The 25602-nt window shown below is 46.0% G+C and overlaps 1 protein-coding gene across 2 annotated transcripts in view; it reads left to right on the top strand.

Moving 5' to 3' along the window:
* The window catches only part of ACAN (aggrecan), a 76373-nt gene that overhangs the window by 46949 nt on the left and 3822 nt on the right, over positions 1-25602 (top strand). The window contains exons 7-17 of one of the 2 annotated variants that reach the window (XM_007060374.3): positions 1209-1670; positions 2263-2437; positions 2888-3015; positions 3136-3429; positions 3860-4042; positions 5357-7675; positions 8305-8418; positions 18060-18173; positions 21913-22071; positions 23410-23492; positions 23986-24130. In XM_007060374.3, coding sequence (XP_007060436.2) covers positions 1209-1670; positions 2263-2437; positions 2888-3015; positions 3136-3429; positions 3860-4042; positions 5357-7675; positions 8305-8418; positions 18060-18173; positions 21913-22071; positions 23410-23492; positions 23986-24130 — 4176 coding nt within the window. The remainder of the gene's footprint in view (positions 1-1208; positions 1671-2262; positions 2438-2887; positions 3016-3135; positions 3430-3859; positions 4043-5356; positions 7676-8304; positions 8419-18059; positions 18174-21912; positions 22072-23409; positions 23493-23985; positions 24131-25602) is intronic. The other variant, XM_043524369.1, reaches the window with a different exon arrangement.

Raw genomic sequence — 25602 nt, 5'->3', positions numbered from 1 at the left:
TGTCTACACCAGATGTTGGAGGTTCAAATTCAAAATGAGTGGGGTTATCTTCCCAGGGCCAGTGAAGCCCACTTTGGGATCAGATTATGCCAGCCATGTGGCACAAAGTGGCCTCACCACACCAGCAAATCAGGCCCAACATGTCAGTGCCCCGCAGTCTCTCTCAGGTGCTACTTATTAAACCACTTAATATGACAGGTAAGCATTTGAGCTTTGATGCCTGGATCTTGGAAGCCTCTCGGATCTGTGAGGTACCGGCGACAATGAACTAGCCGGGTAAAGGAAATGGAATTTGAAATAAACCAACTGAGAAAGCAAAGCAGCATTAGGGTGGAGGTCTGGTCGTATTTGTTCTGCAGTGTTTACTCCTGTTTTCCCAGCTCCCTCCGTGCACTGCTCCCCAGCTCGGTCCTGCCTCAAAATAGGACAGGCATTTCCTTGGCTCTCCACATCTCTCTGTGCTTCATTCCCAGGTTTGGGCCTGCCTGCACTGCAGCGTTACAGGAGCACTCCCTTTCCTCTCCCCATTTTGAGCTTTGTTTTTTAAATTACCTGCTGCTGGCACTAGAGGTCACAAAAGACTAGATTAGTGTGAGATGCGCTAGCAGATTAGAGTCAAGAGTATGGGGAGGGGGAGAGAAGGATGCTCTGACTCCCTGACTCATATGACACTCCCCTTTTAATTCAATTAAATTCCACTGTAGAGCGCTTTAGAGAGAGGAGGAGCAGGGGGAGGGGAAATGGTCAATATTTTACTTTTTTAAAGGTAGAGTTTTACCCTCCAAACAGGGGCACCCAGTACCCAGCAGGCCAGTGCCCCACAGGCTCACTGAGTTCATTTGCAAGATGGACTAGCTCCCAGAGTATCCACATGCTCGCACCCATTGTGGCATCTGCTCACATGGTCTATATCTCCCATCACACATATGCCTTGTGCAATAGCATTTCCCTTCGGAACACCTGTACAACTACCCCATTATCTACCCTAGTTCTGATCACATCACCAGCCCCATCTCCCATCACACCCATCCTATCGCCTACCCAGGTTCTCATCAGAGCCCCCACAACCATCCGATCGCCCTCCCTTTCATCAGAGCATCCGTACACCCAGCCCCTTTCTTGAGTGTCCGCACATAGATTTGTTTCCAAAGCCTGGGCCTGTATCCCTTGGAGACGCCAGTAAAGGAAACATTTGTTTCTTGTTGTAGACGAGGACTTTTTAGTCCCTGAGAACTTCACCATCTGGACCGTTACTCAAACCGAAGTGGAGATACCTCTCCCACACAATGTCACAGAGGAGGAAGCCCGAGGGAGCATTGCAACTCTAGAGCCAATCGACTTCACACCCACTGCCTCAGAGCTGGATGAAGGCTTCACAGTGACTCCAGACCTCTTTGCCACTGGTATCACTGCCGAGACAGCTTTCACGGAGGCAGAGAATGTGACTGACGAGGGAGTCACAGCTGTATGGGTGACTCCTGAAGAGGTCACCATTTCGGTCCTGGACACTCTTTTCACCAGTTGGGCACCGGAGGTGAGCTCAGCGAAGGAGGACTTGGGGGTGACTGCCACGCCAGAACTAGAGTCTGCCTCAGTGGAAGAGATGATTGTGCAGGTGACAGCTGCTCCTGAGAGTGGTCTCATTCCTGAGCAGCCCATTTCTCCCACTGGTAAGTCACAGGGACAACAAGAAACCTCACAATCCGTTTCCTTCAGGGCCAGCCACACCGCTGCTTCAGCTGACAAAATTGGAACACTGTCCATCTAGCAATGGATTTGGCTCTACTGGGGAAAGTGTGTCTGGTCTGGGCACTCCCAGCCTTTCCCCTGCCCCTAGAAGTTCATGGCAGGAATAGCTATCTGCCCACGGCCAGCAGCTCTCCTTCTGTGCATGGCACAGGAATGGGCAGGGGAGCCTGGAGGGCACCTCGTGAGGGTGTAGAATGACCCCCTCTGTCTGAGGATGAGAGCTGCATTGGCCGACACCAGATTCCAATGGTCTGTGTGCATCCCCCTGCAGCTGAAGGGGAGGTCACTGCATTGCAATCATTGTGGGGAGGAATGGGAGACCCCCAAGATAACCCCTCCTTTTATAGCCTCTTTAATAACAGCAGAGACCAGTAAACAAGGGACTTAGATCAATATGGCTCCAGGAGATACTGCTCCTACCAGGTTGGTTTTGAAGGCCCTTCTTGAATATCCATCCAGGGTGCTTGGAGGTCTCCGTGTCCCTACGTCATTGCTCTCGCCCTTTCCCCCCAGGTGTCGTGTTTCATTACCGACCGGCCACCAGCAGGTATTCCCTCACCTTCACCAAAGCCCAGCAGGCCTGCCTGGATAACAGTGCTGTCATCGCCACACCCGAACAACTGCACGCTGCCTACCAGACTGGCTTTCATCAGTGTGACGCCGGCTGGCTGAGGGATCAGACTGTCAGGTAAGGGGATGCCAGGTCAGGTAAAGATTACCTGAAAGAAACATTCAGCTATGAAACGGAGTTACTTGCGTTACAGCCAATGTGTCACTCAGCCCCACCTGGACACAGGACCCAGTGACAGCACAGTAGCACCTGACGTGGATAAAACACAGGTCGGTCTGTAGCGTAATGTGCTGCTGAATTGTGAACGTGTTCTCCACGTGTGCCACATTTTCCCATGTTGCGCGTCCATGACATGTTTCCAAATCATACTGATGAAAAGCCCAACACAAGAGCTAGGTATTACCATTATTATTCTTGTTAAGGACTTTGGGCACCCCTAAATGCTCAGTATTATCATTATTCAGTGGAGAGCTTGCGTCTCTTCCACAGGAACACCCACTGAGATTCTTCAATTGCAGTGTATGCAGGACCCTCACTGGGGCGGCCCCTTTCTTTCTGTTTTGGCAGATACCCCATTGTGACCCCACGGAATCAATGTGTAGGAGACAAGGACAGCTCCCCAGGCGTGCGGACGTATGGCGTGCGCCCAGCTTCTGAGATGTACGACGTGTACTGCTACATTGACCGACTGAAGGGTATGTTCTCCACATGCCTGTGAGCATGGCTGTTAGGGGGTGTGTGTAATGTACAGCGGACGGGCAGAAATATCCATAGTTGTATGTGTCAGTGACTCACACTTGACTTTTTTCCTCCAGGTGAGGTGTTCTTTGCAACCCAAGCAGATCAGTTCACCCTCCTAGAAGCCCAGGAATACTGTGAGAGCCAGAATGCCACCCTGGCCTCTGTTGGGCAACTCCATGCCGCCTGGAAGCTGGGCCTGGATAGATGCCGCGCTGGCTGGCTTGCTGATGGCAGCATCCGATATCCCATTGTGACCCCACGTCCTGCTTGTGGGGGAGACAAACCTGGTGTGAGAACCATCTACTTGCACCCCAACCAGACGGGATTTCCTGACCCACTGTCAAGGCACCATGCCTTCTGTTTCAGAGGTACCGACCCACTCTTCAAAGCCATCTGCCATAGCACACAATGCTGATAGCACGGGGAAAATGCTGCATTCTGTGGGGGAATGATTTCAAGAGGGAGATGATTACACAAGGGTTCCACTGTATGTTTACCAAAAGGAGCTCTTCCTCCCAAGGATACACAGAGACACCACATGGCTCATTCTTTTACGTTCATTTTACTCTCACAGAATCAGAAAATTTGAGATGGAAACAAGCTATAAAGTCTCCTCTGCCCCTACTTTCTCCAGTCTAATTTAGTCTATCTCCTATTAAGAGAAATGCCATGTATTTAATTATAGACCATTCTATGTTGCTTGTCACCCTGGTATTGGGATAGTTTATGAAGCAGCATCAGGCTTCTGAGAGAGCCAATGCCATCATAGAAATTCTCTTCAATATCTTTCTGTTCCAGCCCTGCCATCTTTGGACAAGGATGAATTTGTTGAGGAGCAGATTGTAACCCAGGTGATCCCTGGTTTGGAGGAAGTGCCCTCTGGGGAGGAGACAACTGTGGAAATGGAGTTTGCCACTGAACCTGAAAATCAGACAGAGTGGGGAACAGAAGTCTTTCCAACTGACCTTTCCTTGCTATCAGGTGGGTCAGGCAGTTCCCTGCGCCCAGAGACTCACGAGGCTGGCAGAGGAAACATTTAGGGCAAGGGCAATCCAGAAACAAAAATACTGTGTCCTTACCAAGGAGAATCCCTGTCTGAATCCAGCTGGGAAGTAGCCTGATGAGGAAGGAAGCTTTGAACTGCAGCTCTCTCTTCAGAGGGAGTTGGTTCTCTGGCTCAGTAATCCAGATTTACCTCACATGCACCTTTTAGCCAAGCTCTGAGGCCTAGAGCTCAAGCCATCACACCCCCGGATCACACAGTGAAACATGGTATTCCTCATGGATGCTACATTTTTCACAGGCAACCCAAGGCAAACGGGGATTAATATGAATGGAGAAAGGCTATTCTATGACAAGAAAGTGTGGGCTTTTAGTTACTTAGAGCAAATAAAACCAGGGACTCTCAGCTGTTCCAACTCTGCTTGTGACCAGCTTTTTGGTAAGGGGGCCCGGAGTGGTCAGCTGACCCAAAGTTTGAGGCATCTTTGGGTATTTTTAAGCTGTTAGCAAAATTCAGGTAGTTCATTATGGCCCCGAGTTTCAAAATCGCACATACAGAATATGTGCAAACAGTTACCACAAATGCAAGGGTCAATTTTGTACATGCCTTTTTACACACACAGTTCTGGAAAACTGAGCTCAGACTTTTTTTATTTTTTAAAACAGATGATTCGGTGCACTTCTTTTTAAAATAAATATAGTCAAAGCCAGCATACTGGACTCATCAGCCAACCCTACACTAACAAACCAGTGCCAACAGCCCAGCATTCCTGAGCTATCCTACAATAACACATCGATGTGCACGTAAAGAGGGAAAATCAGTCAGGAAACAGATTTCAGTTTCTGACTTTCAAGGGGTGGTGCAGCTTTACTGGAAGCAACACTGAGACAAAAACAGCAGGATAGGTTTGGATTTTTTCTTCTTCTAGGTATTATCAGCAGAAACAGCAGCAGTTTCTATCTACTAATGGTTGCTGGAATGCTGGCTTTGTTCTGGTGATTATCCTTTGGGAATTTGTGTTGCATTTGTACTGTCACAGGAGGTGATAAATTGAACCACTTTTCCAGAGTTATTTGAGATAATCCTCATTAACAGAGTTTAGGGGAGGGAGGGCGATCTGGAAAGTGCATAGGATTTTCTGCCCTCATCCTCAGAGTCTGTCACTCTTTTATTAGATGTCCGTTTTTATGCACAGTCAAACAGGAAATTTTCAATAGCTCCTTGAAACTAATTTGTTAAATCCTTCTTCCTCGTTCTCTCTCTCCCCTCCACTTCCCCCGCTTCTTTTCCAGTGAGTCCATCAGCTTTCCCCCCTGTTAGTGCAATACCAGATGAACCCAGTGCAGAGACTGCTCTCAGTGGAGTGCCTTCAGGGGAGATATCTGCATCTGGAGTACTTGAAACCAGTGGTGAACCATCAGCTTCTGGAACATTTGAACCTAGTGGAGAGCCCTCAGGGATCGAAGAAAGCGGAGTGCCATCTGTAGACCTGGATTTCAGTGGACTTCCTTCTGGACTGCCGTCAGGAGATGAAAGTGGGCTGCCCTCGGGCATTATTGAAGTCAGTGGGTTACCTTCTGGCGAGGAAGACCTATTAGTGTCTGCTTCTGGAATCCCGGACCTTAGTGGGGTAACATCTGGACTGCAAGAAATCAGTGGAATTCCAGAAATCAGTGGGCTACCTTCTGGAGAAGTCTCTGGTGTTGAGCTTACTAGTGGCCTGCCTTCCGGAGAGTATGATGAAAGTGGACTCCCATCTGGTTTTCCAACTGTCTCTCTTGTGGATACTACTTTGGTGGAAGTTGTAACAACAGTAGCAGAAAGTCAACTGGAAGGAAAAGGAACAATTGGGGTCAGTGGAGAAGAAGACCTGTCGGGGTTACCATCTGCTGAATGGGACATTAGTGGAAAAGTCAGTGGGTTGCCCTCAGGAGTTGATATCAGTGGAGCACCATCTGGGATACCAGATATCAGTGGAGCACCGTCTGGGATACCTGATATCAGTGGGTTACCCTCAGGAATCGATTTCAGCGGAGCACCATCCGGGATACCTGATATCAGCGGAGCACCGTCTGGGATACCTGATATCAGCGGCTTTCCCTCAGGAATTGATTTCAGTGGAGAACCATCTGGGATACCTGACATAAGCGGCCTTGTAGACCTAAGTGGCCTCGTTTCTGGTGTTGATAGAAGTGGAGAGCCCTCAGGCGTTACCTTTTTAAATACCAGTTTGGTTGAAGTGACGACCCCATCAGTTACGGAAGCAGAAGCAAAAAAGTTTTTGGAAATCAGTGGATTGCCCTCTGGGGATGAAGATATATCAGGCACAGTGTCTGGAATTTTAGATATTAGTGGTCAGCCTTCTGGGCAAATAGACTTCAGTGGAGGGGTTTCTGGAGCTCCTGAAATGAGTGGACTTCCAAGTGGAGTAATTGACATCAGTGGAGAAACCTCTGGAGTTGAGGTTGTTAGCGGCCTGCCATCTGGAATTTATGATTATAGTGGACTCCCATCTGGCTTTCCCACTATCTCTCTTGTGGATACAACTTTAGTGGAAGTTGTAACACAGACATCTGTTGCACAAGAGGTAGGAGAAGGGCCATCTGGGATATTAGAAATCAGTGGACTTCCTTCAGGGGAAAGAGAAATATCTGGAGAAGTGTCTGGAGTTACGGATATTAGTGGGTTACCATCAGGGACAGTAGACATCAGTGGAGAGCCATTAGGCATTCCATATTTTAGTGGAGACATTTCTGGAGTCACAGACTTAAGTGGAGAGTCCTCAGCAGTGACTGGAGTTAGTGGAGAGGCCTCCGGACTTCCAGGCGTCACCTTGGTCACTTCTGATTTGGTCGAAGTTGTGACAAAACCAACAGTTTCACAGGAGCTAGGTGGAGAAACAGCTGTGACACTCCCCCATATTTTTGAGTCAAGTGGAGATGGCTCTTCATCTGGGGAAATTGGTAGAGAAGCCTCTGCATTTCCTGAAATTACTGTAGAAACATCTGGATTTCATGAAATTAGCATAGAAACATCTACAGTTCCTGAAACTAATGGTGAAACATCTGCATTGCCTGAAATTACGATAGAAATTTCTACGGTTCATGAAACCAGTGGTGAAACATCTGCAATAGCTGAAATTAGCATAGAGACTTCTACAGTACATGAAACCAGTGACAAAATATCTGCATTGCCTGAAATTAGCATAGAAACTTCTACATTTTACAAAACCAGAGGTGAAACATCTGTATTACCTGAAGTTAACATAGAAACATCTGGCATAGCTGTGGTCAGTGAAACTTCTGGAGCACTGGAAGAGAGGAGGGAAGATTCTTCAGGAACACCCACACACCCACTCTCAGATGTTTCAGGGGAAACCTCTGCACCAGACGTTGTAATTAGTACCAGTATGCCAGACACTGAATTAACACAAGAGCCCATGGGTCCTGAAGAGGCCCGGCTTGAAATACAGTCCTCTACTCCCATGGTATCAGAACAAGAGACCGAAATAGCTGTTGTTCTAGAAACATTAGAGATATCACCCACTGCCACTGCTATCTTGCCTCAAGTTTCACCAGAAGCCACCAATGTGCCAGAACCCACTGCAGAAGGTATTGTTAAAAATATGTATTGCTTTTCCAGCCCACCTTCTTTTATAGAAAGGGGTGGGACTTCCCTTCTTTATACAGCAAAGGGAACATAATGAAAAAGGGCATTTAAGAAATATTTTATCTGAACGAAAAGCTATAGGGATGTAGGATTTGCCACACCAGATCAGACCATTAATCCCTCAAGTCTACTATCCTGCCTCTCACAGTGGCTGATAAATGATGGAACAATCATAATGCACCTGGCCAGTTGTGCAGCTCTGCACATGAAGGGAATGTGAGGGGTTGTTCTTTTCTCACACCTGCAGCAATCAGGTTATGCCCTGAAACACAAAATATCCAACTGCTTTTATCTTAACAAGCATAACTATCAGTGCTATTATTGGCCACACAATTGTCCAGCCCTCCTCCATCCCCATTATTTGACTCTGACCTTCTGTGGCAGTGGAGTCAAACTAAAGTAGACTTAAACCAAAGAGAACTGCAGAGTAACATGGCAAGTAGAGAGTGAAGCAGCACTGAGCCATGGATGGCAGGTATCTCCCCCTTGTGCAGCATCTGTAGTCACACTGCATAACAGCAAAAGGCATCAGTATAATTTGGCTGATATCCCTCTCTCTTGGGAGTTACAGTTATACCCAAGACATGTGATGAGAAGCCCTGTGGAGCGGGAACCTGCCAGGAAAGAGATGGAAACATCACCTGCTTGTGCCCGCCTGGGTACATGGGGGACCGCTGTGATATAGGTAAGCTCTGGCCTGTTTTGGTGGGGATGTGCAGCAAGGTGAGAATATTTTTTAACCTAAAATGAGTGCTGCTGTGGATATGACCATGAGCACAGCATATCTGGGGGAAACCAGGAGGAGTTCACTTTCCTTTCACCATCATTGCTAAATGTTGCTCCAGCCCAGAGAAAACAGGGAAACTCTGTTCTTCTCCTGAAGCCCTAGAGAAGGCAGCTACTCCTTCCACTCTGGATCAATAGGAGAATTTCATCCTGGCAATTGAGGGGGTGAGAGGAAGAGGCAGAGAAGCACTCTAGCATGGGATATTCTCCACTGTCCTATTTCCTTATCCCCTATCCTGACCTATATATATATACCCCTATATCCAGAGCATTAGGAGCTATATGTACTAATGGGTGGATGCCTTGTGTTTCATGATGTTTGTTATGGTGCAGTAGGTCTGCTGTTGTGGACCTCCTGGCTTCTTCTGTGGCATTCAAGGGATTCCAAAGGTCAAAAACAAGCCAGCAAGAAAATCAGAATTTTCTGCTCTCTGAACTGCACCTGCTGGAGGCAGTATGTGCACATGCCAAACCACATTCCTAGTCCTCCATATTGTCCCTTGGCAGCTGTTGGCAGACAACACCTCACCTCCCTTTACTTAGCCTGGGTGCCCTTCTGCCACCAGAATCCAACTGTCACTTCACTATCTGTGGCAGCTAGGAATTGTCATACCCAAAAGAGACCTTTTGGTGGACGTTCATCCCCATCCAAGGTGCAAGGCGCTTTGCATCAGTTTGTCAGGCCCAACTATGCACTGGGAATGAAAGAAAATATATTTCTTCAAAGCTTTAAAGGAGGAGACGTGAACTGAGGTTCTGCTTGATAGTATTGGGTCTTGTGCCTCTGTTTGCTGGAACTGGCTGTATCGGATGATGCACATGAGATGACGTCTAAATCAAATTAACTCGTATTTTTTATTGGCTCTTTTGGCACATGTCTGTTTCACTCCACTTTCAATCTGTGGATTGGTGGGCTCATTCACTGGCGTACGTATAAATTGCGACGGTACTTCAGATTGTGAAAAGATCATGTGTCTTTCATGGCTGACAACCAGCTCAATATTATTCATACAGGGAGGGTGTAAACTGCCTAACCTGATGTTACTGTGAAAAAGTCTTCCCTTAGCAATTAACCAGGAATTTTCTTCCACCGCGACCGCTTATCTGGCTATTGCTGCCTGTCAGGGTGCGGAGAACTAAGTCAAGGATAACATGGAATTCCTTGGCACTTCCCATTCCTGGCTCAGTTTCACTTTGATACCAAACCAGAATGTAACCTGTGCTAGCCTAAGTCAAGGTTGCAATATGCAAGGATGGACATGCACGCTGTATAAAATATGGGCCTCTTTTTAAGAAACTTTAGGTCTGCACTTGTGTGTATATTTTATGTGCTTAATTGTGCCTCTAAAGTTTTTTGAAATTTTGCCTTCATATATATTTGCTTATATATGGTACAATCTATGAATGCAACCAGACTTGCTCAGTCATTTCTAGTAAAAAAAAAACCCACCATCATCATAACCCCCAGAGCTACTTTCTCAATTTACTTTAACTCAATTAAACCACTAATGCATACTGCTTTGGGTTAGGCAGGGGCTTTTTTTGGAAGCAGTGCTTCTACTGGCTGGAGCAGAGAGCTGGGCTTTAATTCCATACCTGCCACTGAATCACAGAGGAGTCTTGGGTAAATCACTTTACGTTTCTGTGCATCACTTTTCGCATCTAAAAATAGAGAAATTAATAATTACCTGCCTCTGAGGTAGGTTGCAAGGTTTAATTCATTTCTGTTCATAATGCATTTGATAACCTCAGGTGGATGATGCTATAGTGATACAAAGGATCATTATGTCTATGAGGTCTCAATTGGCCATCAAGCTTGTTATATTTCTGATACATCAGTGCTCTCTTGCTCTCTCCCCACTTCCTTCTCTTTTATCTTACTAATAAAATTTTTATTTTGTCTGTTACTTTCTTTGATGGTGTATCCCGTGCATGTGATCGTCACTTCAAACCCCGCCCATACCTTCGGTAGCCAATCAAACGGCAGTCTTTCCATGTTTGCAAGGTTACCAGCATGACTTGAGATATAGTTCAGATATGAAGGACCAAGCCCTGAAATCAGAGCCTTGTCACTTCTTAATACACAAAGATGGAGAACAGGTGACAGGAGCCAGCCTCTATCTTCATGAAGCTTCAGTATTGTGGAGGCTACATGACTCACTGGAGTCTCCATCTCATTTGAGTTGTAGTCTCTTCCCTTTGCTCATGAATCAGTGAAATCAAAGGATTCCAATATCCCACTTGCACTTGTTCTCTACACTGTCACTGAGGGGACTATTCAGGACTCACCTGCGTACCCCAGCATGGTAGCAGGGGGCCCATGCTGCAGGGAGTGGTGTGGCTGACTCTGTAGGGGGCACTCCTCCTTATGAGTAAGTATTGACCATGGTGCCCCAGCACAGTTCTAGGTGCACTGTGCTGCAGGGAGAGATGTGATTTAGAATCTGTGTTCAGTGACTATTCCAGCATTCAAGCAGAAAATGTGCCTTTTAGGCTAGTAAAACTCATTTGCGAACATATTCATGGACAGTGAAATTCACCCGTGGGCAAAGAGCCCACACAAGTCCTATTTCAGAGCAGAACTTAAGGGATGCCTGGTCCTTGTACTAGACTTCCACAAAAGGGTGAATTTAATCTAGAAATAAGACCTAAATGTGTAAACAAAGTGATTTTTTAAAGATGGAACAAATATTCACAAAGATTATTTTGCAATGTTAGCCCAATTCTACTATAAAGATAGTATTCAAAGTGCTTTGGGATCGTTTGAGATGAGAGATGCTAGAGAAATGAAAGGGAGAATCTGAATATTGAGAGCAAAAATAGTATTTAATAATGGACCTATGCTGCCTCCTTCTTCTGGTTCTCCTGGTGCGTCTTGTCTTCCTAATCTAGAAAGTGAGCTCTTTGGGATAGGCACTGTCTTGATAGCTGTGTCTGGTGCTGTGCTGAACAATGGTTGGTGCCAGAAGAATAATCAAAAAAGATAATTAATAATAAAGCAGAATGGAATCTAGTTCATCTTGCAAGAAGGAGCCCAAAGCAAAGACCCAGCTGAAGTGGGCCTTTAGTGCTAGTTTTTCATATAAATTCCTACTACGCCTACTTTGGTGAGGTTTTCAAGTGGATTCAGTGATCAGTTTTTTTAAAAATGAAAATTTCTCTCCTCTACCATACCATATGATTCCCCCAAGATATCAACGCCAGAAGCCAAAGTCGGAGTTGTGTCAGCCAATGGATTGAAGGTTAACCCTTGGATGCTGGCATTTTCCAGGCTTCTAGCCAAGGAATGCTCAGGTCCATGTGGGCATGTCAGTTGTCAGCAATCTGTTATTGCCCTCAGAATTAGGGTCCCACAAGAGCCTCAAATTTGCAGGATGACCTGGGGGGGGCAAGTGGGGCAATTTGCCCCAGGCCCCGAGCCCCACAGGGGCCCCCCATGAGAGTTTTCAGTGGCAATTCGGCGGCAGGGGGTCCTTCTGCTCCATGTTTTCGGCGAAGTGCCTCGAAGACCCAGAGCGGAAGGACACCCGCCCCGCGCCGCTGAAGACCCCAGACCCCCTGAATCCTCTGGGCGGCCCTGCAGATTTGAAGTCTTGTTCACATAACTGGTCTCTTCATCCAGACTCTTGCCAACTGTGTGCAGAAGCCTGTTACAATTGGCAAAATTGGAGGGCACACAGGTATTAGCCAAAATACTGTACTGGCATTTCAGTGAAAAAGCTGTGGTTTACATCTTTTGAACTAGCTGATGGTTTTAAAGACTTCAGTCAGGTCAAGGAAAAAACTGACATTTGCTGAAATGTCAGCAATTTACCAAAAGATTTGCATCTCTCTGGATCTGCTGCCCATCCAGCCAAAACAGCTGAAGTGTATTAGGTGATTTTGAAGGAGTCCTAATGGGTGAAATGCTTCTTTATGGCCTGAAGGATATATTTTATTGATTAAAAGAAAGCAGTAGAAGAAAAACCTTTTTAAAAAATCACACAAGTGATTCATACAATTCTATTTAATGGGAGAGTCAGGCTATGAAGGAGGGTAAGGTAGCTCTAACAAGTTCCAGCTGAGATCTGGCAGATGTCTTTACTGGCCAATCCAGTTATTTGGTGTCTGCTGGCTGTTTTATGACATTAAGTCAAAGGCTTATTTGCTTATGGAAAACCAGCTCTGAGGATACAACCTAAAATAATGGCCTATTGTACAGATAAAGTGAGTTTTCTTTTACATATAATATTGTGGAGCCAAGGATTCCCGAGATTCCTGAGCTCTCAGTGCTGGCAATCAAGTCATCACTTGTAAACATAGCACTGAGAGGGAGTACCACAAAATAAACATGTTTCCTGATAAGTGTCTGAGTTTTGTAGTTTAATAGAATATTTTCTATGTTGTGGCAGGTTATTTTCTCCTCCTCTGTATCCTGAGGCTTAAATTTCATTTTTTTATATATTTTTCTATGGCTTAAATCAGAGAAATTAGACTCTTTCCATCTGCTGCCAAGTCACTACTCAGTTGTACTATTGCCAAGAGCCATTACTTATCTCTCACATCTAAGAGAATTGTTTTCTCCAGCTGCTTCTTTTCCACTTTGATCAGGATCTGGCAACAGAGTAACGTGTGAATGGAGTTATCTTTTAGATGCCACCTTACTGGCTTTGGGATCTTCTTTCCTGCTTAACCCACCAGATCAATGTTCATAATATTCCCAAAAAGAAAAGGAGTACTTGTGGCACCTTAGAGACTAATCAATTTATTTGAGCATAAGCTTTCGTGAGCTACAGCTCACTTCATCGGTTGAATACCGTGGAAGTACCATGTGAATATGATGAGAGTCACGTCTCACTGCAAAGTTGGGGTGCTGCATCCGTACCGACAGCTGTTTTCCAACCAGCCTGGATGAACTAATCTGACTGTCCACCGGGTGCAGACAGGGTCACACCCGCCGATAAGATGCTCCCCCTTCCGAGTCTATTTCCACGGTATGCATCCGATGAAGTGAGCTGCAGCTCACGAAAGCTTATGCTCAAATAAATTGGTTAGTCTCTAAGGTGCCACAAGTACTCCTTTTCTTTTTGTGGATATAGACTAACACGGCTGTTACCCTGAAACCTGTCATAATATTCCCAGGAATTCCTGGAAAGCAGAAGCTATGATTTCTGGCAAGATTTTCTTGGCTCTCTAAAAAAATATTGTTTAGTTGGTCTTTTGAGTCTCTATTTAGTGGTTCATACACACCAGGAAACCCCATAAAAACAGGTCAGTGTGGGGGCTGTTGTACACTTTGAAAATGTGTTGCTTTTCAAGCTGCAGAATGGAGTCAGGATTTTGGATGCCAGATTGTATTTCCAAACAGATTACTCTCATTCCCAAGAAAACTGTAGGAATTTTTCTGTGTTAGAGTGGTGTTTCATATCCTTCCTGCTTGCATGCTGTTCCTCCTTAGTGAATGTTTTAAACACAAAACTAAACTTGTTTAATCAGTATTCAAATCTATCAGTGATCTAAGTTGCCTTTTTGATAAAACACATGTATTGTATCTTTAAAAAGTCTGTACCACTGTTACTGCCAATAACATTTTAGATAATTAAAAGGGAAACAGTTCTGAAACTCTAATGTATTTTTCATCACTGATGCTGTTTGTTCATGTTTGCAATGATAGTAAAATGGTCAGTTTCACGTTTGTTTATAAATGGTTTCTCTTCCAGTTTCTTATGTTCTAGAGCAGAGTTATTGTGTTTAAGTTTGCAAGACTGCATGGGAAGATCTAGTTGTATACTACTTGAACAGAGTAGGAGTGAGTAAATTCAATACATACCTGGGAACATTAGAGCTTAGGAAGGGAATAACAAGCTGGTGAAGCTATTTTGTGTTTGCCTAAATGAAGCTTCCAGAGTAATCCGGCTACCTCTCTGCTTTCATCAATCAACAGTTGACATTTATTAAATAGGACACCCTGTTTTCATTTTTTTTTTTAAATCATGAAAACATTTTTTTTAAAGTGAGGCTTAAAACGCTAGTCCCTTTAAGAATACATCAGCTAGAAAACCCATGTTGTGACAAGACATTTGAATGGTCTTTTTGAATGTTCTATGATACCACGGTGAGTATAAATCATCTTCTAAAGACCCCTTATTTCCGTGATGCCCTCCAGAAGTGAGTTAATGTTTTAAATGTGCTCCCTGTTCTCGGCTCCCCATTGCATTCTGTCTTCCGTGTCTTTCTCTTAGACTGGAAGCTCTTCAAAGCAGGGGCTGTCTCATTCTGTCTTGTACTGCCCCACGTACATTGTTAGCACTTAAATAATAGTAATAATCTTTTCTTCCTGTCCTGGTAGAGAAGCTATTTGAGGGGGACCAGCAAGGGAGTCGTGAGAAGACAAACATGCATTTTTAGGAAAATTTACATAAAATAACAAATATCCAATTACAGTGGCTTTGTAAATTCCTTCAGTGTTAAGATACGTGACAGCTGCCAGCTGCTGAAGGGTCCCTGCATCCTCACCTCACCTCTGAGAGTCTCTGTTGTGCAGGGTTAAATGGTGAGCAATACTGTGGATGTGTAATATATGCTTGTAGCAACTAAAGGGATAACAAAAAATGTCAAGCATTAAGTAACTGGGTGATTTAAATTTCTTTTACTGAAGTTTCCTTTTCATGTAAAGCCCCGAGCCCAGAGCTCATGTGCAATATCATAGTTCCATTCTCTAGTGTATCTACGAACTATATCATGAGTGATGCTAGCCGGAGATATTATTTATTGTTCTGAAAAATCTCTAAGACCAAGTACTACAGGGTGAATGGAGAATCGGCCACACCAACTCCATATGTCTTGACATGTGTGAGACTCTGAATTTACCAGTAACTGCTGAGACCAGGTGCTTTCTAAATACAGAGGAAGGCACAGTCCCTGCCCCAAAGAGTTAACAGGCCAAATGGCTAGTTTGATATTTATTATCCTCATGTTTCAAAATATTTGCAGCATGCATTTCAAAAAGTATTTCTGTATTTCCTTGCATTATTTTTACAACACTGTTAAAATGTACCCTGTGTGTCTATATATGGGGTATATATACTGAGTATCCATATAGTATATATAATATGTACAGTTCATAATATATACAAGCACAAAGCAAGTTCCATTCTAATGTTATTTCCTGATTTGATGCAGTGCGCTAGCCTGCGTGTGTATTTGCTGCCTTCTTCCTCCAGGGCTTGAGTAGGTGGGACCACTGCAGATCATCTGCATCTGAAAGAGACCTTGGGCACATAAAATGTTAGTCCCTGTCACTGAAGACAAATGAAGAACCCATTATTCCCTGCTAAACATTCTGCTTTAGCTCCTGTACATGCTTTATTTCCATTTCTACAGCGTGCTTTCCACTTAATAGAAGCTAATGGACAAAGGAGAACCTTTCCTTACTTGTTCAGGTGGAGACCACTGTGAATGGCATCAACTTCTGCTGCTACTGTTGCTGGGGAACCTGGTGTGTACTGGGATTTTAATCTCCTCTCAACACATTTCAGTTTCCCTTTTGTGTTTTAAATCTTCTAAGTTCCAAAGACGTGAGCAGATAAGTAGTAATCAACCTGACTCATCCATTCTTTTCTACTAGGTCAATAATTCCCTTTTTGTTCTGGAAAGTCCCAAAATGCTTATTAGCATTGATGAAAGCTGGGCATTTCATTTCCCTCCCATTACACTAAAAAGAATAGCTCAGAAAACATTAATTAGTATTTTAATGTAGAAGCAGACCCTGCACTCATGAAGATCCAAGTGCAAAGCTGGTTTAAGTGGTTGATAAGCCATTTGGGGAATATTTGCAATACCTTTGGGGACACAAATTAGAATATAAATAACAAGCGCTCTCAATCCTCATGCTTCAAAGTGCAAGCTGACTACGAGCTGCTGCCAGGAAGACTTTCCCCCATCATTTAATACTTTACAATTTGATGTGCTGTAGGAGTTCACACTTTTCTCTGAAGCATCTGGCATGGGTCACTGTGGGTGACTTGACAGATAGACAAGGTAGAACACTTGTCTGTTTTCTTATGGCTGAAGAGAGGGTGCTTGATTAGGTGGATCACTGCTTTGCTCTGGTATAGCTGGAGAGAGGGTACTGGACTAGACAGACCGTTAGTCTGATCCAATGAGGCAGAAGACAGAATATTGAACTGGATGGATTGTTGTTCTGCTTCATTATGGCCATGTCCACGTCCTTCTCTGATTCATCTTCTCTGAGTCTGCTTTCCCACTAACCCTCTAGCACTGAAGTGCAGTGTGAGGTGTCAGCCAGATGACTTCTGTTACAGTCAGCATCTTTAAGACTTTCCAGGACGTCAGAGTCTGAGAAGCAAGACATTGAAAGAAAGAAGAAAAGTCTCACTAAAGGAGCTAACCAGTGACTACTATTTTTTGTCTACAACCCTTTCTGTAGGTATTTGGGCACAGTTACATTCTCACTCTTTGGAGCTTGTCTATGATTTCTTGCACTGACTTCATCTCTGCCGTCTTTTCATTCTAATTAACGTATTTCTTCCTTCTGGTTTCAAGACTCACTGAGGAATAGGATTAAGTTTCAGACTGGAGAGATGTTAAGCAAAAAATGTAGAAGGATGGATTTTGTGGCATATTAGATACAAACTGTCCATTTTGGTCTCATTCTGAGCATGATACCCAATTAATCCAAGCCGCTTCCCTTCCCTTCCCTTCCCGAACTGGTGAGAGCTAGACATGCCATTACAGTGATGACATGTACTGTCCATGTTGAGATAACTGACAGACTGGGAGACAGAAGACTTGGGGGCAAATCTGGACCCTCCCACTGCTCCATCAATGGAGCAGTACAAAGAGTCCATAAAACTGTCCTAAATGGGCAGCCAGCAGTTCCCACAGTGTGGGGAAATCCTTGACTGGTGTCAAGCTGGCACAGCTGGCTTTATGCTAGCCCCCTCACTAGCAGCTGTGCTCTGGAACAGGTGAGGATTTAGCCCTGGGAGTTCAGGCTGAAGCATGACATCTGGACTATGGTTAGAAAGAGTCAAAAATGAGAAGCCAAGGAGGGAGAGGGAAGACATGACGCTGAGTTTGAGCATGTTCCTCTTACTTAAGAGAAGCCCCACGTCTGTCTTTTAGACTTTAGCTGATGGAGGCTGACACAGCCACAAGATTGCACATTTGATCAAGTTAGGCAGCAAAGATGGACAAGGAAGAGACACAACAGATATCCAAAGATACTGAGCAGCATACCCTGAAAGGCATCCCTCCGACCTCTGCTGATGTTGCCCTGATATCACCATAGTGTTGTCCAGCGATCAAGTGACAGAAATTTGAGTGGAAAATGATGTCAGCCTCCTAGGGTGGGTTGGGCTTTTTGCTTTCATTTCTTCAACAGTAGCAGCAGCAGTAGTTCTTAAAAGAAACCTGTAACCCACTCTCGAGCGCTCCCAAAACCGTGGACGCTCCCTTCTGAACAAGCAAAGAAACAAGTTCTCCTGTTGGTGGAGTTCCCTGCCCAGAGTCCTAATGGCAGCCCTTGATTTCTTGCAGACATTGATGAGTGCCACTCAAGCCCCTGTCTGAATGGAGCTACCTGCGCTGATGGCATCGACTCTTTCAAATGCTTATGCCTTCCCAGCTACGGAGGGGACCTGTGTGAGATCGGTACGGCCTACCTGGCTTCAGCTAATTTTACTAACAGCTGCACTCCCCCAAAAAAACTTAACCCCACCAATCCCGCCCTCATCTCAAAAAGCTAACTCCTAACAGCAGATAAAATGCGTCTTACTGGGCAAAAGATTACGCTGTTTGCTTACAAGTGATTATTATTTTTTGATCACGACATCTTGTTTCTCTGGGAAATTTCTCTTAACTTCTAGGAGACAGTGGGAGCTTTAGAGCTCCTAGGGAACCTGGTGTCTCCTTGGCTTCTTAGAAAGGGAAATTATTCTCTTTGTTGTAGTTTTCTCTTGTAAAATTGCATAAAGGACATGATAGTGTGATACTGTTTGACATAAGCACAAATATGCTTTTGGATCAAAGAAAACCCTTCCAATCCACCTGTAATAATCGGACACTGTCCCAGGTACACCTTCATGGCATGTGAACCTTCTCTGCTCCTCTGTGATTTCAGTGAAAGATGCATGAACTGAGCCATGTGAAATGACCGTGTTTCATTTTGTGCGGATTCACCCGTGAAGGGCTTTCATTCACTCCTGTGACTCTTCTCCGTCTCCACCTGACCTTTGTGTCGTTTCCTCGAGTGAATGCGACTTTCATGGCGACAGTGGCAAGCAGTGTGAGTCACAGAGGGGGAAACTGAAATATCCTGGTTTTCCTTCAGAGCGACACTTTCTTGTGTGCACAAATGCCGTTTGGTTTGGGGGAGAAAACAAAGGAAGATTTTGTTTTACTGCAAGTCCCTGAAAGCCTGATTTTCTGTCCGTTTCTCAAGGAGGAAAAATGTTCCTGCATTGCTCTGCAAGGCCAGGGAGAAGCAGGTTGAAAAGTACTACCTGTTCACCTTCAAATGGGCAATAGGAAAGCGCATTTGATCTTCCCCCTCTCTTTCTCTGCATCTCTCTTTCTCCTTTTAATATGAGTGTGTGGAAGAGCTCATGAAAGGAGAGGAACTGATAGGAATGGCTACGCTTGTGAGCAGGCACCATGCAAGCTTCCTTCACTTACCTCTTCCAGTGTACCTCAGTCCTGACCTTTAGCACCTCCTGCTGCTCTGCTTCAGGAGCCTCGCCTGAGAAGAGGCAAGAGGCCTCCTATAATAGGGAGTATTCCGCCTAACAGCTGTATTGAAACACCACTCCAATGTTTGACCCAAACCTAGTTTAATCTCTTCTCTTCATAACAGTGCATCTATTAATGGGACCTTGACATCAAGGGGTATCTTTACCCCGGATTACCCTGGGATATATGAGAGCAGCCTACTGCCCTAAATATCAGTGAAAAAGCCCCCTTTAATGCCCAACATTACCCCCAAGGTAGAATGTATGATCTACTTTCCCTTCTCTAACTTATTTGATTCCCTAAGAACTTCATGAGCTCTAGCATTTTAGATGAGCTCTTCTGTGCCATACACACAAGTCAGTCATTCTTAAATGCTTCTAAAGCCTGGAGAGAGTGCCACTGCATGGGATTAGATTTTACCTGCAACTGCTCTCCACATTTTTGCATAGGTAACTGCTACATAGGAAAGCCTCACATTTTCTGTTAGAATGTCCTACTGAGGCTGTGCATTGTGTTCCATCCCAACTCAGTGGTTGTGATAGTCTATAAAGGGGGTGTGACATAAGCCACCAGAAAAAGAGACTTAGAAAGGCACATTACATACTCCCTCCCCTGCTCTCGGAGATGTGGTGGAGAAGATCCAGGTTTGTGAGTGCTCTCACAGCTCCTGCTCCCTAAGGTTGGTTCAGCAGAGATGGTCTGCTTGGTCTGTAGAGGAAGAAGGCAGAAAAAGAGAATTCAAAGGACCCACCAACTAGCCAGTCTTTGGAGGGCCAGACATTGAAGTCTGCATGGGATTTGTGTGTACCCCTGGTTGAAGAGCTTCACAGGAATGGAGTAAGAGGAATTGATGAGTTAAAGGGAGATGGGGTACTCTGGAATGCAAAGGTGGACAATAGCCAAGGTGAGAGGTTGTTTCATGAAAGTGGAATATGGAACATCTGCCCTGCATGGGGTTAGAGGGACATTTGCTGGGTGGCCAAAAGGAATAATGAAATCCCACCACCCTAGGCAACAAGGAGCTGAGAAAGGATGATAGATGGAAGAACTCTCTCTGCCACTGAAAAGCTGCTACTAAATAAATCTCCATCTGGTCACCACTAGATCTTCCTTCCACACCAGTGCTCCTCTTCCTCATCTATGGGCTCATCACATCTCATCTGCCTCACAGTGACAGTTCCTCTCTGACTTTGTATCTTGTCTTGGCTGTTCTGACTCTAGATGCTAGGCAGTGGAGGAGGAGATAAGAGATGATGGGACATAGTACATTCAAGGCCCAAAAGACATAGTAATTCCATCGTTTGAGTGCAACTGCTTGCAATGCAAGGGTCTATCTGGAGGAGATGGTTTTATCATCATAATAGTATCTGCCCCAACTGTTGTCATTTCTGTATCTGTCCCTGTTTCTTTTTGGTTTACAGAAGGTATTGGTATGACTTTGTTGATGGCAGAGAACAAAAGATTCCCCAAAGTGCCATCTTTTGTTTATTCCTTTGCATCTGCTCTACCCTTTTCCATTTTTTAAAAAGACTGCGTTCTACTTCTCTGTATTTCCTGTCTTACATCCCTTGCTTACCTTTTCTCCTATGTCCCCAAGGCCCGCACAGCTAGTCTCATAGTCCCTGTGGCCTGTGAGTCAGTTGCCAGAGTTTCTCTGGCCCCAAGTATTCATTTCCAGTGCCCACATTTCCTAAGGTAGGACTCATCTACCAGCTGATGCCCTTTCCTGCGTGTCTATTCCTTGTATGACCTGAGGAGAATCTCCCATACACATCCTCTCCACACTGGACTAGAGCTTCAGTTCAAAAGAAACAATCCCCCTTGTTAAAATAAATTAAACTGGTTAATTTCTCTGCAGGGAAGAGGATAGGAGCTAACTTCCCTTTTAAAGGCTTTCCCTTTCAAGCTCTGGTCCCAACCATAATATAGAGCCCGTCAAATATTTTGTGCCTTTAATTTGTTTTGATGGCATTTCTCAATAATCACCAGCAATAACCACTTAAAGCAGGCAACAGATTTTTGCTTTTTTTCTACTCCTTTTTAAAAATATTTTCTTTAGGGTTTTTTTTCTGTCTCACATATGGTAAGTCCTGCCCTGCCTCCCTTTTCTGTGATCTCACCAGGTTGCTTTTTCCATTTGAGAAGGCTCAGAATAGTGATGTAGCCAACTGAATCTAAACTCTGACCTCTCCTGCCCTTCCCTCCCATCTCTGATGCATTAGCACTGATTGTGGGGAGTAAAATGCAGGTTTTAAAGGTGAAAGCTGTTCTCCAAGGCAAGCAAAATCAGCAGGACAGCTCTGCGGGGTGGAGGGGGGGAAAGTGGTGTTGTTTGGGGCTATTTCTCAAAGCCAGAGTCTCAGAACCTGACTTGGAGTTTGAAATGTTCAGGAATCTGTCTGTTAGATTTTTCAAAAGTGCCTATCACCATGTAAATTGCAGGGCCTTTAGCCTACTTCCCCTCCATAAACTATTCCTTCGTTGCCTTCTGATCATTTTCCCGTGGATGTAACATACAAAAATATCAAAGTTTATTCTTTAGTGGGTGTGACCATGTGTTGTATTTTTGTTCCATGAATGCTTGGGCAGCCAAGAGGTGAGTTGGTTGGCACACTGCCCTCAGGCATGCGGTTCCCTTTCATTCCTTTCTTGTGTGTTTCAGACCTGGAGGACTGTGATGAGGGCTGGACCAAGTTCCAGGGCCATTGTTACAAGCACTTTGAACAGAGAGAGACGTGGGTGGAAGCTGAGACCCGGTGCCGGGAACATCAGTCCCACCTGAGCAGTATCATCACTCCAGAAGAACAAGAGTTTGTAAACAGTGAGTGCTGGGGGTAACGGCCAGGATCTGAGAGTGGCTGGGCACAGATCAATCTGTCCATTTAGGGGTGGGGGTGGGCCGAGGTGGGGCGGAGCATGTGGGGAGCAGCCCACACCAGCCAACAGAAGGAGCCAAGGGGAGCCAGTCTCCCCCTACCCTCAGCACTGGTGCCACTGTGCCCCTGGCTACTAAGAGGAGGAAAGGCAGGGAAAAGCCCTGCTGGCTGCAGGAGACTCTGCAGGGCTGGTCCATGGGGCTGCCCAGAGCAGGATGGGTGGCAGCCCTGACTGTTCTGCCACCCACCTCTCCAGTCTGGGTAGAAATAGCAAGGCCTGGGAGTGAGCTGGGGTGGGAGCAGCATCTTCCTTACACTGGTGCCAGTGAGACGGCCGCCCAGGTCAGGCAGCAGCTCCAGATAGCTCCAACCCAGAGCGGGAGTGGGTTTCGCCGCAGCGGCTAGGAGGGGGAGGCGCTGGAGGAGTCTGGACACTTCAGAAGAGGGGGGAGTACCTCTCCCGTTTTTCCAGGGGCTGGGGAGCTGTGTTCCCTGCCCCCTGTGTTCAGAGACGAGAGCACACACCATGGATCTGGTTGGAGTGGGATCCTCAGGCAGCTGGGGTGGGGAGCAGGACCCTGTTCGACCAAGGTTCAGTCTAAGGGGATTAGGACAGATGAAGCTTCTGCTGTGGTGCACAGCCTTGTCCGGGGTTCCTGGGAACATGCCTTCTGCTGACACCACCTGTTTGTCCCTTTAAATGAATCTGAATGCCAGTCTGCAATTCCCTCACCCCCATTAGTGAGTTGGGGAGGCGTGGGGGCCTGCAGGTATGTGAAAAAAGTGGCCCAATTGGTCTTGTGTTGGGGCATCAAGATTAAACCATTCCCTTCGTGCTGTGGCCTCCCTCTCTGTGGCCTCGCTCTGAAGGGCTGGTGGACCGCAGAGGAAGAACGACCCTTCGCCCACACGAGGACTAACACCTCCAACCGTAGTAGCCGCATGGCAGCCGCTGGCATGGGAACAGCAGACTGTCATGGGACGAATTTGGCAAACTGGAGCCACCTTTACAGTGACATTCCAGAGCATTGCCAGCTCAGACGCTCTCACTTCCTAACTGAAGGAGATTTATCCACCTCACCTTTAACCAATCTGGCTTCCTCAGTCAGAACTACCCCTTGTCGAGCAACCCTTGATGTGGTCCAGATATAGACCACGTAGCTATGGTGTTCAGATCCTTGGCAGAGCCCTTTGGTGTCGCCTAGACTAGCGTGGGAGAGGTGAGTGCTGGAGGGACTCCCTTTCCCATTTCTTACCTGTCTCTCCCTGTCTTTCTTTTTCAGACTACGCCCAGGATTACCAGTGGATTGGACTCAGTGACAGGGCTATCGAACACGACTTCCGCTGGTCTGATGGAAATTCCCTCGTGAGTTGTGTGCAGGGGTAGGGGGGTCTTGTTTCTTCACTGAGAGTCATTTCAGGAAAGAACCGCCCGCTTCCATGCAAGCTTTGACTTTTTGTGCTGTGTCAGGACATGAAGCTGCTGCCTGGGGACAGAACCCTAGAGTCATTGGTGTGAACAGTGGGACAAGCGCTGAATGGAGCCAGCCATAAGCTATTTTGGGGTCAGGAGGGACCGTCATTTTGTTCTCTGTTTGTACAGTGTCTAAAACAATGGGCTCATAGGCGCTACCACAATACAGATAATAAAAATACATGATTTCCATTGATGAGAGGGACAGACCCAGGAGGAAGAGAGAGAACCAGTCAGAAAAACAGAAGCAAGGGAGAGTGAATGAACAAAAGCAGAAGGAAAAGAGCCAAAAGGGAGAGAGAAGAAGCAAGGGGAAAGGGAGAGCTGAAGAGAACAAGGCAAGTGTCTTCATAACTTAGAGGAAGGGCTTCTTATCTCTTCACAGCAATATGAGAACTGGCGGCCCAACCAGCCCGACAACTTCTTTGCGGCAGGAGAGGATTGTGTGGTGATGATCTGGCATGAGCAAGGCGAGTGGAATGATGTCCCATGCAACTATCACCTCCCTTTCACATGCAAGAAAGGAACAGGTGAGTCCTGGCGCTACTCGTTTCTGGGTTGGGGTGTTTGCCAGGCTTAGGCTACAGCTATTAAACCAATAGCACGAGAGCAACCAAACTTTGCCCTACCAAGGGTCCCACTGGCAACTTGCTAGGGTGCTAAGGGCTATAAGTAAGGTGGATCAAATAGAGCAGTTTGCAGATCCCTTCCTCCTTAATTTGCATGGGCAGCCTACGAGATGGCTCGTCCCAGAAAGCAATGTGGCTTCTGCTTAGATAAGATGCAGCGTTGCAGGCTGGGATACGTACCCACCACGGAGTTCACCGAGGCAACTGCAGGACTCAGTGGTCCACATTTGAGTCACCCCTTGACTCTAACAGGAATAAATACTGGCCATAAACCCAGGAAACTTCACTCATTTCTCGTGAACCTTAACTTTTGCACAGCGACCTGTGTAAGAGATTAGTAGAGGAAATAAAGACAAATCCTATGTGGATTTGAAACAGCAAAGGGGATTTATGGAGGCAGAATTAGAATTTGGCCAGGACCCCAGTACGAACACACCTCAAGTCTTGGGAAAAAGTGCCCTGAAATCTTTAATAAACATTCATGGTCAGGACCTTGGCTTGATGCGTCATCCCAAGGATGGTACTTCCAGCAGCACCGCACCCCCTAGCATTATGCTGGGCCACTAGACTCCATCCCTCCTACCGAGACACCCACCCACCTCTTCAGCACAGCACTGTCTAGAACTGCCTGCAGCATAGTACTCCCTAGCACTGCACTGTGGGGGGTGAGTCAGTGCTGACCCAGAGCACCCACCACTGGGTCACTCTCACTGCTCTTTGCCACACCTGGCTCCTCCTGGAAGGTCTCGTATCCAAGCATTGATCCCATCCAGCCCTGGATCAAGCTGAAGAGGTGGTGTGAACCACGATTTGAGGACTTCAGTAGCTCAGACATAGGTTAGGGGTTTGTTACAGGAGTGGGTGGGTGAAATTCTGTGGCCTGCGTTGTGCAGGAGGTCAGACTAGACGATCATAATGGTCCCTTCTGACCTTAAAGTCTATGATTCTACGATTCTATGACTGCAGAGGGAGTGGATTAACAGGAAGCTTATGGAGGGTGGGAAGTGCCCTTCCATAGCTCACAATCTTCCTGTGAAATAACCCCCAAACATTCCCACTTCAAGGCCCCAGGGGGGCTGTACCACTCCCATTTCCCCTACCATCAGCCCCCACAGCCCCCATTTGGAGACAGTTTTTGCCCCTCTTCCGAGCCAGCCAGTAAAGTCTAGTTTCCCCCAAGCCATCCGCTCCCATCCACCAGGCCCCCCAATGGCACAGAAACAACAAACGCCTTCCTGGCAGCAGCTTTCTCCTGCCTGACACTCATTGTGGTCCTGCCTTTCTGGAGGGGAGGGATGGAACCCTTTGGAACCTTGTTGCTAAGTTTCCCAGCCAGCCGCAGAATTTCAATATCCCCCGTGACGAAATTTCCA

Source organism: Chelonia mydas, chromosome 10, assembly GCF_015237465.2.
Source record: "Chelonia mydas isolate rCheMyd1 chromosome 10, rCheMyd1.pri.v2, whole genome shotgun sequence".
Classification (NCBI taxonomy): domain Eukaryota; kingdom Metazoa; phylum Chordata; order Testudines; family Cheloniidae; genus Chelonia; species Chelonia mydas.
Note: the sequence above shows the minus strand (reverse complement) of the source record. Positions and strands in the feature narration are given on the sequence as shown.